Source organism: Uranotaenia lowii, chromosome 3 (assembly GCF_029784155.1).
Source record: "Uranotaenia lowii strain MFRU-FL chromosome 3, ASM2978415v1, whole genome shotgun sequence".
NCBI classification, from domain to species: Eukaryota; Metazoa; Arthropoda; class Insecta; order Diptera; family Culicidae; genus Uranotaenia; species Uranotaenia lowii.
In genome coordinates, this window is record NC_073693.1 from 152,281,691 (window position 1) to 152,297,353 (window position 15,663).

The 15,663-nt window shown below is 37.5% G+C and overlaps 3 protein-coding genes across 3 annotated transcripts; 1 reads left to right on the forward strand and 2 right to left on the reverse strand.

Moving 5' to 3' along the window:
• Nucleotides 1–2,821: 2,821 nt before the first annotated feature.
• Nucleotides 2,822–3,169, reverse strand: LOC129752737 (cuticle protein 19-like). Its single transcript, XM_055748506.1, has 2 exons — nt 3,161–3,169; nt 2,822–3,103 (listed from the first exon to the last, which is right to left on the reverse strand). The coding sequence occupies exons 1-2, from the start codon at nt 3,167–3,169 to the stop codon at nt 2,822–2,824; spliced, it is 291 nt and encodes a 96-aa protein (XP_055604481.1).
• A 635-nt stretch (nt 3,170–3,804) lies between these two features.
• On the forward strand, nt 3,805–4,400 carry LOC129754096 (cuticle protein 19-like). The gene is made up of 2 exons (XM_055749964.1): nt 3,805–3,870; nt 3,936–4,400. Exons 1-2 carry the CDS (start codon nt 3,862–3,864, stop codon nt 4,296–4,298), a joined length of 372 nt encoding a protein of 123 aa, XP_055605939.1. The 5' UTR covers nt 3,805–3,861; the 3' UTR covers nt 4,299–4,400.
• Nucleotides 4,401–13,111: 8,711 nt separating this feature from the next.
• Nucleotides 13,112–13,745, reverse strand: LOC129754092 (adult-specific cuticular protein ACP-20-like). Its single transcript, XM_055749960.1, has 2 exons — nt 13,625–13,745; nt 13,112–13,550 (listed from the first exon to the last, which is right to left on the reverse strand). The coding sequence occupies exons 1-2, from the start codon at nt 13,631–13,633 to the stop codon at nt 13,113–13,115; spliced, it is 447 nt and encodes a 148-aa protein (XP_055605935.1). The 5' UTR covers nt 13,634–13,745; the 3' UTR covers nt 13,112.
• Between the last annotated feature and the right edge of the window lie 1,918 nt (nt 13,746–15,663).

The following is a 15,663-nucleotide window of genomic DNA, read 5'->3' on the forward strand; positions in this document are numbered from 1 at the left end:
TCTCTCAATTCGTATCACTTTGATGTCTTTCACAAAATTGTAGCCCGGGAAATTTCCTAATAAATCATGTTATTGACATATGATGTTAGATTTACGCTAAAGGGAAGACGAGCGTTTTCACAGTGATAAGCATGATTTTGTCTTTGAAAAACCCTTTGAAAAGGTTTAAAAATCTTCAAAAAAAATAAAATGTTCTAAACCCCCCGGTGGATTATTTCAAATATGGGCTAAAATGAAAAGGAAAGTCCCTGCTTTCGAATGGTGCAAAAATTAGTGATGCTAATTTTCGATAAACAAAATCGTTCCATCAGAGACACCGTGATTTGTCAAGGGATGTTTGTTTTTTCAAGCTCGCACAGGTATGCAGTCCTTTGGGTATCGTAATCCGGGGTAATATTGATCACTTTTTTCAATATATTTCGATTATTTTTTCTGTTGAGGGAAATGTGGCATGTTTTATATTTTTAAAAGCAGTACTGGACTCCTATGAACGTAAAACATGGATCCAGAAATTTATTGGATCTCTTCAAATTTGATTTAAAAATCGTTTTGGTCTCCGTTCAGAATTTGATGCTTTGGGGTGACATTGATCAGTCTCTATTTTGACGGTTTTAACGAGTTTTCTTGATCATAAATGATAAAAAACACCTTCATAGTATTTACAAATTCTAGTTTATCAACTTACTCTTGATGTTTAACGTTTTATTTTAAAAATATTTATAATCGAAAAAAAACTATGATGTTGCCTACATTTAGGGGCAATATAATTATAATTGCTTGAGCTTATATAGTTTGAGCTAAAAATACAAATGAAATTTTACCTTCACACATTCCCCTAGGCCCTACCATTGTTTTCATCTTCACTTTTTGTTCAAAGTTAACGATTTGATAGGGTTCCTATCCATTTGTCCAAAACGGTCTTACTCTTGGAAAATGTCCTTATTTTTTAAATATCTAAAATTTATCATTAAATGACTATAAAAATAGCACTATAATTCTTCATATGCAAATAAAAAACGTTGCTTTTTCACATTAAACAACCCGTTTGCTTCTTAATGCTTTTTGGAATCATTGGAGAGCTGTTTGTTTGCGAGCCCTTAAAAAATAGATATTTTATGACTTTGAAATTAGATTTTAAATTAAAAGAAAAAAATTTCAAATTCAAACCAAATTTTGCCTATATGATACACAATTAATAGGCTTTCGAACGTAGAAAACAGTTTTCAAGAATTCAAACTATAGACTGAGTTATTGATGATAATGTGGAAAAGTTCCCGATCAGGAGGAAAAAACTAAATTTTATCAAGATGAGATATTTTGATACTAATATTTTTCCTATTTAAATGAGTTTTTATTCAATACTCGTAGGATGTTAAAATATCTCAAATAATATCAAAACATCCATGCGATCATAGCTAAATTATATTAATTTTAGATATGCTCCTTACAAGATTATATCTCGTTCAGATAGCATAGTTTGATATTGGGCAGAACAAAACCTATCAAAATTATAACTTATCAAGATATGAGTGCTTCGAGAAAATTTTCTAGTGGAATGTCAATAAACCACATCATTTGCTAAAACCATGCCCCATTTTTGGTTTCCCGAAACTTGGATTGAATTTTATGAATCTGTTGAGCGAAACTCATAAACGTACGGTTTGGGCCGTCGACTTCGATGTCCGTGTTTCAGAAAAAGTTGTACGTTTATCAAAATAAGATATAATCATTTTATTTTGGGACAATCCGAAAAAAATCTTGATAATTGAAAATGAGCTAAACCCCATTCAAGTCTGTCAATCAGAATAAGATATAATTCAGATTGGAGAAACTTGAAATCGAAATGTTTGAGTACTTAATTATAACTGAATCAGATGTAAATATCTCCGATGATCAAAGTTACCCCCGTTTACGGTACATTGGAAATGAACAATCGGATTTTATATAAGTTAACTTGACTTACCTATAGGAATTTTGATAGATATCGATTGTACAATTGGAATTCAAAAATATAACTTCACGTGGGCACGGATAGACTGTTGAGTGTCATTTAGATGAATAGGAATACATGAAGGTTGAGGATCTCCTGTGGAAAAGAAGGTGCTCACTTCACCCCGCATGCTCGTTATGCCCTCATCCCCCCATGTATTGAAATGAGGGTTTCCACAATCCAATAACAGTAAGACAGGCAAATCAAAGTAATGAAAGTAGAGAAAAACAACTGTACTTAACAGACAGATTGATTCGATTCATTCGGCTGTGAGATAAAGAAATGAGATCGATTCTCAGCCAATCTAGCTAAAATCACTTTGTTTAACGGATGATGGATCGCTGACAAAAAGTTAGTTGACTTATAAGCGATCAGCGGTTTTTTGATGAACACTTTCGCTTCCTTTTCTTAAAACATTCAGTGGACTCGTTTTTAGCAAAAACTCAAGCAAATATTTTAAGAAGAATTTCAAGAAGGATTCGTGCTTCAAGTTTGGACCAAATATATTATAGATGTTCAACGACTGAGTTTCACTCTCTATGATGCCCATCAAAATATTTACAAGTTTCCTAAGATGACTAATTTATTGGATTACTATCATTATTGCTCTATGTTTTAAAAGTACGAATTTATCTTATCATACATGTACACATTGTTATTTTTTTTAAACCGATTTGGTTACAGAAATTTTTGATGACTACTTATGGTTGACATCTACGGTTTACACATTACACCTATGGGGACATTAAATTGTTTATCCAGCAATAAGATACGCGTTCCATTTCAATATTCAGTAATGCTCATTGATTTTTCCGCACAATCGACAGCGCATTACCCATAGATGTGTGGATGATGGGCGTGTCCTATCCGTTTCACGTGGGCCCGGAAACCATGGTACCCATCAGCGGTATAGTCCACCACTCGCTTTGTACCATCCGGTTCGTAGAGGAAATATTGACCATAAACTTTATCGCCATCGCGCTTCTCCCACTGACCCTTGTGATCTCCCGTTTTGAAATCCTTCACTCCATACTTGAAATGGTACTTTGGATGTGCATTGTAATCGTGATAAGCTTCCACGACTAGAGCTACAATTGTCAGCAGAAAAATAACCTGCGTACAAAAAATATTAAAGTTTTGGAATCTGATAATGTAAACACCAAAAATCACCTTAAACATCTTTGTTAATTGTTTTTGACTCAAAGCACTAACTGTTGAATGATGCAGAGAATATCAAACGCATGAGTTTTATACAAAAACAGATCGAAGACCGATAGTGTTTGAAATTCAAACTTTCCTTGAAATGTTTTCTTTAGCCAACAGATTCCAGAAATGATAATAAATATTAGAATTTAGATATTCTTTCCCAACTGCCCTGAAAGAAGCATTTTTCCGGTAATTGCACCGGGCCCAGTCATCGGATCTAAGTGGAAACGGAGATGACTTGGCAAGTCGCCCACCAGACATGCCGTTGTGGCTAAGTCAGTTAATCGTTGTTTCGAACTTGAAAAAAAGGCTCTGGCACCCACAAAACACCCAACACAGAAAGCCACATAAATCGTTCGGTTTTATGGTTGCACTTGTTCTATGAAAACCACCCGAATGGAAACCAAAGGTGTAAAGAGATTTCGCAAATTTATGGTATGTGCCCTAGCCATTTATTTAGTTAGCCGGGGAGGAGGCCCTATCGTGGCGCGGATTGGAACACCCGAGTTCTTACCGATGGATAGACACTTAGATTTTTCAATCTTTCGGTTTCGATTATTATTTGGTGCTAGTATTTAAAGAGCCGGGTTCGTTCACCCAGACATCAGTTGTGCTCAACCCTCGAAAGGAAAAACCCACCCACACGTCCGCTAATTATAATCGCAATGATGAAGGTCTGAGTGGCTTAACCTAATTACCTAGTTCAAAACCGTTTTAAATAATATTTAAACCTTTTCAGATTATCCTGGTTGCAGTTACTTTGGCAGCATTCGTGGCTGCTGTTCCTGAGGAGGATCACTACGCTCATCCCAAGTACAAGTTCCAGTATGGCGTGAAAGATTTCCACACCGGGGACAGCAAGGATCAGTGGGAGATCCGGGATGGTGATGTGGTCAAGGGAGAGTACACTCTGTACGAAGCCGATGGAACTAAAAGGGTCGTTGAGTACAGCTCCGATAAGCACAGTGGATTCCATGCCCACGTGAAGCGCGTAGGACATGCCACGCATCCACAGATCTACGGACATGGCGATGAGGGACACGTGAGCAGCCACGAGCACGGCCATGCCAGCAGCTATGCCAACCTGTATCTGCACCACTGATAAGCAAGAGACTGAAACTGTGATATTATTTAGCTGTACATATTGTTGATGAGAAATTGATATTAAAATGCAATTGCTACTCTAGCTTTAAAGAAATTTCAACGCGTTGTTTTATTTACCAGAGGCATTCTATACGGACTTTTTAAGGGTATATTTGCTCTTTTTGATTGCGTAATTTAAAGTAAGATTTAATAAGATAAATTATCCATTTTTAAATACTTTTCGTTGGATTCAGAATTATTTGTTTGGCCTTATCTCTGAAAAGCTGAAATGTTAAAATCGAACCCTTTTACAAAAACTTATTCAGTATTTCATTTTCGTCAACACAGGTAATACGGGTATTTATGAATTATTCACAAACCGAATAAAAATATTTGTGACAAAACTGTGTTTATTTGCTATTTGGTATCTATTTCTCCATTCAAAAAATACGTTTTCTATACTAAAATTAGTTGCTTAGTAAGTTTCTTTAAAAACAAAAATAACTTCAAATGCGTGAATTTGTATGTTTTATTTTTAACTAAAGCACTTATCATTGAACATATCGACACTTTGTAGGCTAGAGGCCCCTGAGACATTGGCCTGGATTATGCCGAACTGCCATGGTCCAAAGAGTGCAAGAGACGTATCCTTGCGAGCGTAGCACTGTCCAAGCTACGATACGGAGGAGCGGCTTAGAGCTCCGCGATAGAGGTAGAGCGCAACAGATCTAAATTACGCAGCACACATCGGTTGATAGCCATGCGAGTTTCCTGTGCAAACAGCACCATATCAGCAGATGCAGCTTTTGTCATCGCGGGCATGATTCCCATCGATATAACTCTGGCGGAGGATATGGAGTGTTACAATGCAAGAGTTGTTATAGGAGTGCGTAAAATTCAACGAGCAGCGTCAATGCTCAAGTGGCAGGAGCAATGGGACGCATCGAACAAAGCAAGATGGACGCATAGGCTAATCCCGCGACTTTCAGACTGGGTAAATCGGAAGTATGGAGAGGTCAACTTCTACCTGACGCAGTTCCTTTCGTGTCATACTTGCTTTAAGCAATACCTTCATCGGTTTAAGCTTATCAGCTCGCCTTATTGCCCTGAATGCGTAGATACGGAGAAATCGACAGAACATGCTATCTTTGTCTGCCCCAGGTTTTTTTTTTTCAAGAATTACATTATTTATTATGACAAAATAAACCTTACTTTACAATAACACAAATTTACAAATAGATAAAGCTGATAAAGTATTCTATTACTGCTCTAACGAACTTATCAAAAATAAGTGCGCTGAATATCTCAAAATAATAGAAAGAAAATGTCTCAAATGTCGTTTTTTTTTTTTCATTTCAACATATTATTTTTTCGTAGATTTTTTTTACCAAATTCCAAATTATTATCATTAGAGCACGTGATTCGAGTCGAAAAAAAAATTACTTTAATTTTCTGGATCTAGATCTTGTTCCCGCTGCTCTGGTAGTATTTGTGAGCGCTTTCTTCGTTTTTGACCGTCCACGAGGAGATTCTTCCGAGCCGGTGCTTCTTTCCGATGAAGACTGCTTCCCACGTTTTTTCGTAACTAACAGAAAATCCTCGGTGTTCATTTCGTCGTTCGGTTCGGCGATGCGAGTCGTTGCTGATTCTTCCGGTGTTGCCGCTTCATGTGCCGTCTCATCTTGAATCCGTTTGGGTTCGGATCTTGATTCGCTGATCTGGTTTTTCGAAGAGCTTCCATCGGTTCGTTCAGTTTTTTTGATCATGGGAGTCATGTTCAAAGCTAATATCGATTCCTCTGGTCGGTTATTCGTTCGGGCTGCGGCTACAATGCTACGGTACGTTGCTGGACTGGGTGTTTTATCCACGTTCGTTGTGCTGGTACTGGAGGTACTAGAGCTTGAGTCGACGCTTGGTTGATGTCGTGTTGCTGTTAACTTTGGACACTCGGCTTTCATGTGCCCCTCTTGTCTACAGAGGAAGCATTTATTCTTAAGGCCGTCATAGTATACCCGCACTTTGAAGTGCCCTATGTGTAGGTTAGCTGGGATCTCCTTCGCTATTTCGATATGCACCCCTCGTATTCCGCTGTACACCAGATAGCCGTGTTCCAATGGGTAACGTTCCTTCACCTGCTGTCGTACCACGCCAAACCTGCTCATAACAGCTGCTATTTCCTTGTCGTCAGTTTCTGGCGGCAGATTGAATATTCTGACGTATCGAAACAAACGACTAGCGACTTCCAATTTTACAGGTGCACTTTGACCATCGCTGTACAAGAATAAATATTCTTCTTCCATGTTGGCCGTAAACTGGTTGAATCCAAGGTCATCCAAAAATTTAATAAAGAAACAATGATCGTACTCGTCTTTATATATCGTATGTACACAAGTTGCAGGAAGTTTCAGTTCGTTCATTGTAAATTGCAACACATCCAAATGGGCTGGAACCTTTGTCACATCAGAAAACACTATTTTCAAAGTATTCTTGCGAGTAGAATCCATTTTAACTTCGGCACTAGAAGTTTCCGTTTGAGAGCAAAAAAACAATTGATCACCACGAGATAACGCAACGTGTTTGTTAAAACGGAGCTCAGCTTTAAAGCGTGTGCTCGTGTCCGAATCTCAACGAAGACTGAGGTTCATTTCAAGGCGTCAATAATTTCAAAATTTGAACGCTGAAAACTATTTTGAGTGAAATGTGTCGCGACGGACAGTCGTGGCGTGCTATAGTCGACGAAACCTCGCAAATCATGCGCAATTTAATAAGAATCAGGAAAGATGATGAACGGAGAGAGCGAGATAGTCAACCAACCAATCTTAGGGCGCGGTATAACCCTAATCTGGACTCATACGTGTGGTGGGACTTAAAAGGTCTCACGTACTCAGCTAAGATCTTTCCAGCAGCAAAAGGAAGCGGAGATACCATTCGGGGTGGTCGTGACGGGATTCTAGCTCGGTAATTTCTCAATCGGCCATGCCTTGATGGTTAGAAATCCTGCGGGAGTGGATGCTGTGACGGGCGCGAGTTACTTTGAAAGCGTTACCTAATCGGCACACGTTTCGAGGTCCCGGGGATAGTAGATGCTGTGACGGGTGTGAGTTACTATAAAAGTGTTACCTAACCGGCAGATAGGGGAAAAGGAGAAAGTGATAATGGAGAAAGACAAAAATTGAGAAAGAGGAAAAGGGTGAGATGCATAAGTGCACGAGCACAGCCTACCCTTTGATGTAGTATCATAGGGTAAAACCAAGGGGCACATCTGGCACACGAAGCCCAAGGTGGTTTTAGTGGGATGAACTTACACACGGCAGCAAACACCCGACTGTTATGGTTTGAAGTCAAATTTCCATCTTGTAAAAAAAGGCCCCTGAGAAAACGGCTTAAGAAAGTCGTAACAGGTTTCAGGCCACAAGGATAGTAAAGTGTCGTAAATAAAAAAAAATGTCGTACGGGGTCCTTACTTCCGTAGTACAAGGAGACCGAAATTGTCTCAATTTATTTCACCCTCTTCAAGGATAAATTAAAAAATTTGCGGTTGCAGCTTACATCGAACGGATCAACCGCGCAGGATAACAGCAAACGTTCTCTCAAATGACCAGTCGTAATAAGCCATGAAACTAGGATAGCTTTATTTTTAATTGGTCTACCATTGCTTGGCTAATGCACCTGCAGGCAGAAAAATATTATACCTTACATAACATTGTACCAAAATTGTCTATAACTATTCCACATTCTTGAGGGATAGGTTCAAAATTTTGCGGTTACGGTTCATGCCAATGATATTATTTACTTCACACCGATCAACCACGCAGGATAATTTACAAAATTCTGATGAGATCTAAGTCACAATGAAATGTTCTTGCCATGAAACTAGGCAGATCTTAAGATAGTTTTATTGTAGCTAGGTACCATTGCGTGGCTAAGGCAATTGCCGACAGCACAATATTAGACCTTACAGATTCCACCGTTTAACTAAATTTAAAATATATAAACACACTCTCCAACGGATTGGGCTGCCATGAGCCAGGGTTTGTCTGCAGAATAAGATTTGTTAACGTGTATCCAGACATTTTCCACAAATAACTTTATTAGGAAACCGCACATATTGAAAGAACAACAACATTTTTAATAGTACTACATATTTTTCTATGTGATGAGACAGAATAGAGATTTGAGAAAAGGCAGAATCACATATGCGTTTTGTCAACATTCGAATCCTTAACCACGTGGGAGCCCTGGCGACCTGATAAACCATTAAGCACTGTTCTAAGTCACATAAGGAACAATGAACAGCATTTGAGTGCTCATTGGCTCTAATTAATGTATTACAGTAGGCTGAGGGCTTTTAAGCACTAAATTGTCAGTAGGGCTAGGTGGGGTAATGATGAACAAAATTTCTTCATTTGGCACACTTACAGCCACCATCTGTTTAGTTCTTATCATAGATTCTGAAAAGCTGCTAACAATGAATGTTGCTCTTCATCATTCTGTAGAGCAACTTTTTTTTTGGTCGCAATTCATGTCCTTGAGACGTCTGTTCATATTTACCCCCCTTTCTAGGGGGTAATTATGAACACGGATTACGAACTTGGTATAAAATTTTTGAAAAGTTACAGTAGTTATACGTTACTTTTACCCATATTAAGCAGTGTATGGTGATTTTTTACTTAAAAAATATGTTCATAATTACCCCAAAACTTGTTCATAATTACCTCGAACTATGTTCATATTTACCCCGAGACTAGTCCAATATGATTTATATGGTGTCAGAAAAACTGAAATCAAAACCAAATAATGAAAATAATTAGCAGTAATAAGAAAATGGGTTGTTTTAAAAAAAAACTCAATTCAATTCATGTATAAAACTTGTAAAATAAACAAATGTAATCAAACTAGGATGTAAAGCAACGGAAGAAACAGCTAGTTAGTGTTCTTTTTAATTGATCTTGTATATCATATATATTGTTATTATTATATTTTCTTTCTTATCTTTTTTTCGGGAGTTTAATTTCATTGTTGCACCTTTTACGTGTTGGTTGGTTTCTATTTTCCGTTCCTTTATATCGTTGCAGAACATTTTTATTTGATAGGACCTCTCCATACGAGTGAAATTTTAGGCGATAATTTTTACATCCGTTTAAAATGTTCTGCGCTGCAAACATCAAGTCATCACCTCAATGTGGTGGGCTAGTTTTTTCAGATATCATGAAATTGAAACATATACATATACAGAAAATTCGAAAATCTTTTAAGATGGTTGTTTCACAAAAACACTCATTAAAATTTTCTTGAATCAGTGAAAGTCATTTATTGCTAGGCATGTCAGTTCTATATGATCGACTGTTTTGAAAAATATTTACACTAATACATTTTTTTATCTCCTCTTCGAAATTTCACATTAGTAGCTGTATTCTCTAAAAAATTATTTAAGTACTGCAAAAGTTTTTCTCACTAAACTGAAAAAGAAAACCTTCAATTAAAAAATATTCATTTTGTACGAAATTTTAAAATAAATGTGTTGGAACAAATTAACATTAAAAAAGTATCTAAGTATAAAAATAAGACTGCAAGAAAATAGATTTTGGATCTTTGTTATCCGGATGTAACACACAAACAATTATTAATTACTGTAATTCTAATGTTCTGAATAGAAGCACGTTGTCCAAACATACAGGAAAATTGAACTTTTTGATCTTTGCTTTGTGGACTTACTCGCCTATTGAATTGATGACATTTTTTCATGTACATTTCATGACTTATCCAGTCTACAAATACTAGAATAATCTAGTTCGACCTATTTTAACCTTTATGTATTATGTACATAATCTTTCCATAAAGTAATTGTGTAAAAACAATTAAATTAATAAATTATGCTAAATACAATTGTAAAACAATTTATTGTGCTGGTATGGACAGGGCTTTTATAATCCATATAACAAAATAATTATAGATAAAATGAATGAAATTACATGTAACTCTCAATTTGGTAGGTATTTAATAAAATGAGGTATCGCAATTTTATAACATCTTACCAGTGGAAAATAACCACTATGAAATCCATTCAACAAATCTTCTAAATTGTGATAAGTTTTTTTTGTTTCCCCATTTTTGTCAGTTTCATAGTAAAAATATTTGTTGTCATTTTCAATCCTCCAAAGTTGTTCGGGTCAATATGTCCCGAAGTGCACATTTCAAACATTGAGCATCATCCCAATTTACTGAGGAACTGAGATTTTTGAAAGACCAAGTATGTTTTTTCAAAATGAAAATCAAATTAACAACAAAAAGCTAAAAATTGTTTTTTAGAAATTCTGTTCATTGAAAAATGAAATACAGCTAAGCAAAATTAGATGACATTTTCAAAAATGAGACAGAAGTTAGGAGTATTTTAAAATTAAAATTGTTTTTGCGGACATTTTTTCTCTCCGAACCAGTGTTTGATTTCCTGATACCTAATACAAATCGACTTAATATTGAAATATTGAAAGCTTGAATGAGTAACATACACAATGAATATAATAATCTCATATAATTCGGATAACAAATTGGCAACGCCATCAAACTGTAACTTGAATTTCCTAAAACGGATGTTTTTCGAAAAGCTTTGGAAGGTTAATATTTTACCAATTTTTGTCTTTTTTTATTTTTCACCTTTTTAGATTAACATTTAAGATATTTTTGTCATTGTTGACATTTTGAATATTTGGTCGTTTTTCCATTTGTTTCATTTTGATATTTTTTTTAAATTTTGTATAATTCAAATTTTTCAAAACTTTACATGTTTTTAACTTGCCATGCGATTATTTATCCATTTCATGTTTGCAATTTTTAATGCCTCATAAATATAAACATTGTTTCATGAGATTTGCGGAGAGAGAGTTGAAAAGGCAATTCCCAAACATTTCATTAAGTCACCGTTTTTCTAAAATAACATCCTCGTTCCAATAAAAAAAAACTTTCGGCCAATTTTTTTTTCGGGTTTATATTTGAATCGGTTTCACCTATTTACACCCCATGCAAAACATCGTTGTCTGTTGAACATTTTCTGAAGGAATGCAAGTCGTACGATGATTCAAGAAAACAGTGTAAGTTTAGTCAAAACCTTGATGAAATAATTTGTGATAATATCGAGTCCATGGACAACCTTGTGAAGTTTTTTAAAGAGAATAGTTTATTTAAGCAAATTTAATGTACACGGCAGTGTTCCGAATTTCACTCATTTTCAATGAATGTTTCTGATTGCACTTCGCACCTGAACGTACAGCGGTCGGGTTTCGTTATTGATTGCTACTGGACCTACCCGATCATCGATCGTTCAATTCATCGCTAAAATACAGATCACCTCGCACGATGCTTGCTGTCAAAACAGTGCAGCACCATCATCAAATTGGAATCTCACCAATGCGCAATGCATATGGCAAATCTTATTGGTCTTCGATCAGGAGTGAATGGATCAGGCAGTGAGTGAGTGATACATGAAGCCGATCATTAGCGTATTTTGTTTGATTTGATAGATAGCAAATAAATAAATTTATTTGTTGTTATAACGTTTTTTAACATCAGTATGATCAAAATCAAATTGTAGTTGTGTTTGTGAGGGAAAGATGTTCACTTTCGCCATGTTTTTCAATTTTTACAAGTTCTCTTATTAAACTGTCGTCCGTCACGTTAAAATTACTGAGAATTTATGGTGTCCCGCACAACTGTTTGATTTTTCTCGTCCTGCAAAAAATAATTTTGAATTTCATATAATTCAGGCAGATACTAAGTGAGCTACATTCACAATGGATCAGTTTGTATCTCACTCATCTCCGATATGCGATGTTTGCTAAACCGATGATTCTGAATGATGCGACTCGGTTTGCATAGCTGATAGGAGCGCTGATCGAGATTGCATACCAGCCAGGCGAAGCAGTTGCGAGAGGCGCTATCCCATTATACAATCAGAATGTTTCCAACAGGAAACGCATCCTGAGTGTTTGTTTTGATTGATTTTCGGAACCCTGGTACACGGACATTAATTCTTAAGAAAGGATAAAAGTTAAAGGCTATAAACCCTCTTAAAATAAACATACAACAACATCGGTTTTACCACCCCATTCATTCATAACTCCAAAAATGTTCAATAAACAGCAGTGAAATTTCAAAAACATACGCACAAACGATAGAAAAACTAACTGAAGAAAATAATTCATACCGCATTCAACTCCCAGGCATACCCAAGCAGATATGTAGGTATATTCAATCTCAGTTCAGCCAGCCACTATGTGTAAAAAACTCGATACGAACCCGAAGCGAACCAGGATACGAACATCGGGGGCGCACTCGTGTACAATTAATGTGCTCGAGTTCAGATTCAAGCTACTACACTCAAGTTGGACTCGGTACATGTTTTCGTGAAGACTGCCTATTTCTTATCCCAGATCCTGATCCTAATTCTGCATATAGGATCATTATTCCGGATTCTAATAATGGATTTGGATCCTTATTCCAGACCCTGATATTGGACTAGTATAGAATACTGACCTTGATCCAGGGTCCCAAGTCGTGAACCTGGAATAATCAAAATTCTTCTCCTGATCCTAGTAGACCATGATCCTGATATTGGGTTCTGAACCTGAAACCTGATCCTGGACATACAGGACCATGACCCTTAAACTTAATTGTGGTCCTTGATCCTTGATCCTGGCCTCTAGTTTCTCATCGGAAATGCGAGAAGAGTGAACATTAAAAAAATAGTAGGTTGTGATAACAAATCTACCTAAAACGTTAAGAAATCAACTGAATAATTACATTTATTAACGAAAGAAGACTAAATGAGATCAATTATTTAGTGATGATGCGAGTGAGAGTGCAAGTTGGAGTTGGCATAGCTGCTGGCATGTCCATGTCCATGATGACCGTGTCCTTCAAATCCACCGAATCCTCCATGTCCTCCCTCATGATGATGATGATACACCTGTGGGTGGTTGGCATGACCAACTCGCTTCACGTGAGCCTGGAATCCGTTGTGCTTATCGGCCGTATACTCCACAACCCGCTTGGTTCCATCGGCCTCATCCAGAGTGTACTCTCCCTTGACCACATCTCCATCACGATGTTCCCACTGGCTCTTGTGGTCTCCCGTTTTATGATCCTTCACTCCGTACTCGAACTTATACTTGGGATGCGAGTGATGATCGTGGTGCTCATGATGTCCTCCAAATCCACCATGACCTCCTTCCCATTGGGCAGATACGGCCACTGCCAAAGCCAGAATCAGGGCAAACTGCATTCAAACACAAATAAAAAAATATCATTATTCAAATTTGCACTTAAATATTTTTCCAATTTTTGTATCACCTTAAACATGTTTGACGATTGTTTTGATCCACTTGATTGGAATACAACTCGAGAACTGACGAATAACGGTTCGTCCAACGTCAATATATACTGAGGGGTGTGTACGGCAGAAAGACCCAGACAGTTCTTAATGACTTCGGTCACTCAGCCAGTGTCCAAGCACACAGCCAAACAACCTTAGCCGTGATCAAATTGTTTAGAAATCGACTGATTGGCCACGCTTGTTTGGTGCATGCGAAACAGCCAGACGTCCGGAGCATCAGGAAGCCGCCCTAACCTAGATCAATGTCTAGCACACTCGGATACGCGATCGAAGTTACGCTTTGGTGACGCCTGCCAAACAAGAGGTCGATTATCTTCCTCCCCACATCTATCGATGACGCGTGCTAGATCACCCCAATCCACTACTGTCCAAATCCATTCATCTATCCAAACATCATCCATATAACTATAGAAGTGCAGTGAAATCAGACGTCAATCAAAAAAACGGCTTCCAACCCTCTGTCGAACTGTCATTCACAAAAACGCTTTTCGCAATTCATCGCCCGCCAATTGGCTCACTCACTAAACTCACTATAGCTCAAGAAGGTTCATTGAAGTGACATTGCCATGCATATTAATCGCATTACATTAGCCGACCATTTGTCAACTTTCCGACATTAACAGATGAAATACTACGAGAAATTCACCCGAGCGCGGTTAATCAAGCATAAGTACGTATGTGGAAAATGGGTAAAAATAAATCATAATACTCACCGAGCGGAGGGCGGACGGATTGTTTTGACGGTAGATCATTGAATGATCCCTCAAAAAACTTATCCATATTTTTTGAATTATCGAACTAACTGGTAAATTGCTTGATGTTCCTAAATTATGATTGTGAGATTTTTTAAGTCACCTTCACTATTTTGTCCGAAGCCTGATAGAAGTGGCAGCATGAGGGGGGCTGAATACACAATTGAAGCTTAGCGCCAGCTTATGTTGGAACTAAGCTTCAGCCCACTTGTCGAATGGCCCAAAGATGCGGTCATAAAAACTCAGAACTTGAAGTGCCACTGTAGTTGCTAATGTTGCCATTGCTTGGTCTGTCAGTCTGTTCTTATACATATGACCATTCTGGTTGTAAAACACGCGAAATTGGAACGAACATACCACGTGAGAAGGTTTTTCTTAGCTTGTTTGTACTTCTTTGTGAAGATAAGTAGTTAAAATACATGTCCAGGTAGAAGGGAAAGGGGCTGAACAGTAATTAACCTCGATTAGTTTGTTACTTTTTGAGCTGTTCGACATATCAATCATGAAAAGTGATCCTCGGAATCAAAATATTGGCAGTTATTGGTTTAATCATCATACCCGTAAATGCTCGAATTTCAATAAATACTTTTAACTTTTTCTAACACATAGATGTGCTTTTCAATTTTCAAAGTTTTATTGAACAAAATAGTTTATTTATCACTTTAAGGCTCAAGATTGAAAAAAGTCGGTCCACAAATATCAAGCAGCTGTAACTTGCATTTACCTGGACCAAAATGACTTTTGTTGAGTTACTTAGAGTGTTGAATTTGCTTACCATTTAACTACTATGCATTTGAGCTTAGTAATGCAATGTAGGAACAACTTTTTCTAAATTTTCATATATTTACTTCATCTACCTGAATTGAAATGAGCTACCTACCTACCTAAGGGTCCAGCGCCGATTGACCGGCGCATAGGGCTGAGATAAAAGATCTCCACTGCTGGCGATCCGGAACCAGCGTCTTCACTTGCTGCCAGCCGAGGTTCTCGTCAACTGTGCGGATTTCAGCGGCTAGACTTCGCCGCCACGAGCTTTTGGGCCTGCCTCTTCTTCGATGCCCATCTGGATTCCAGTCAAGCGCCTCTCTGCAAATCTCGTTTTCATCTCTTCGCAGCGTGTGCCCAATCCATCTCCACTTACGTTCCCGAATCTCGATTTCTAGCGTATTTTGATGACACCGGCGATGAAGTTCAACGTTTGAGATCCAGTTGCCAGGCCACCAAGCGCGGATGATGTTCCGCAG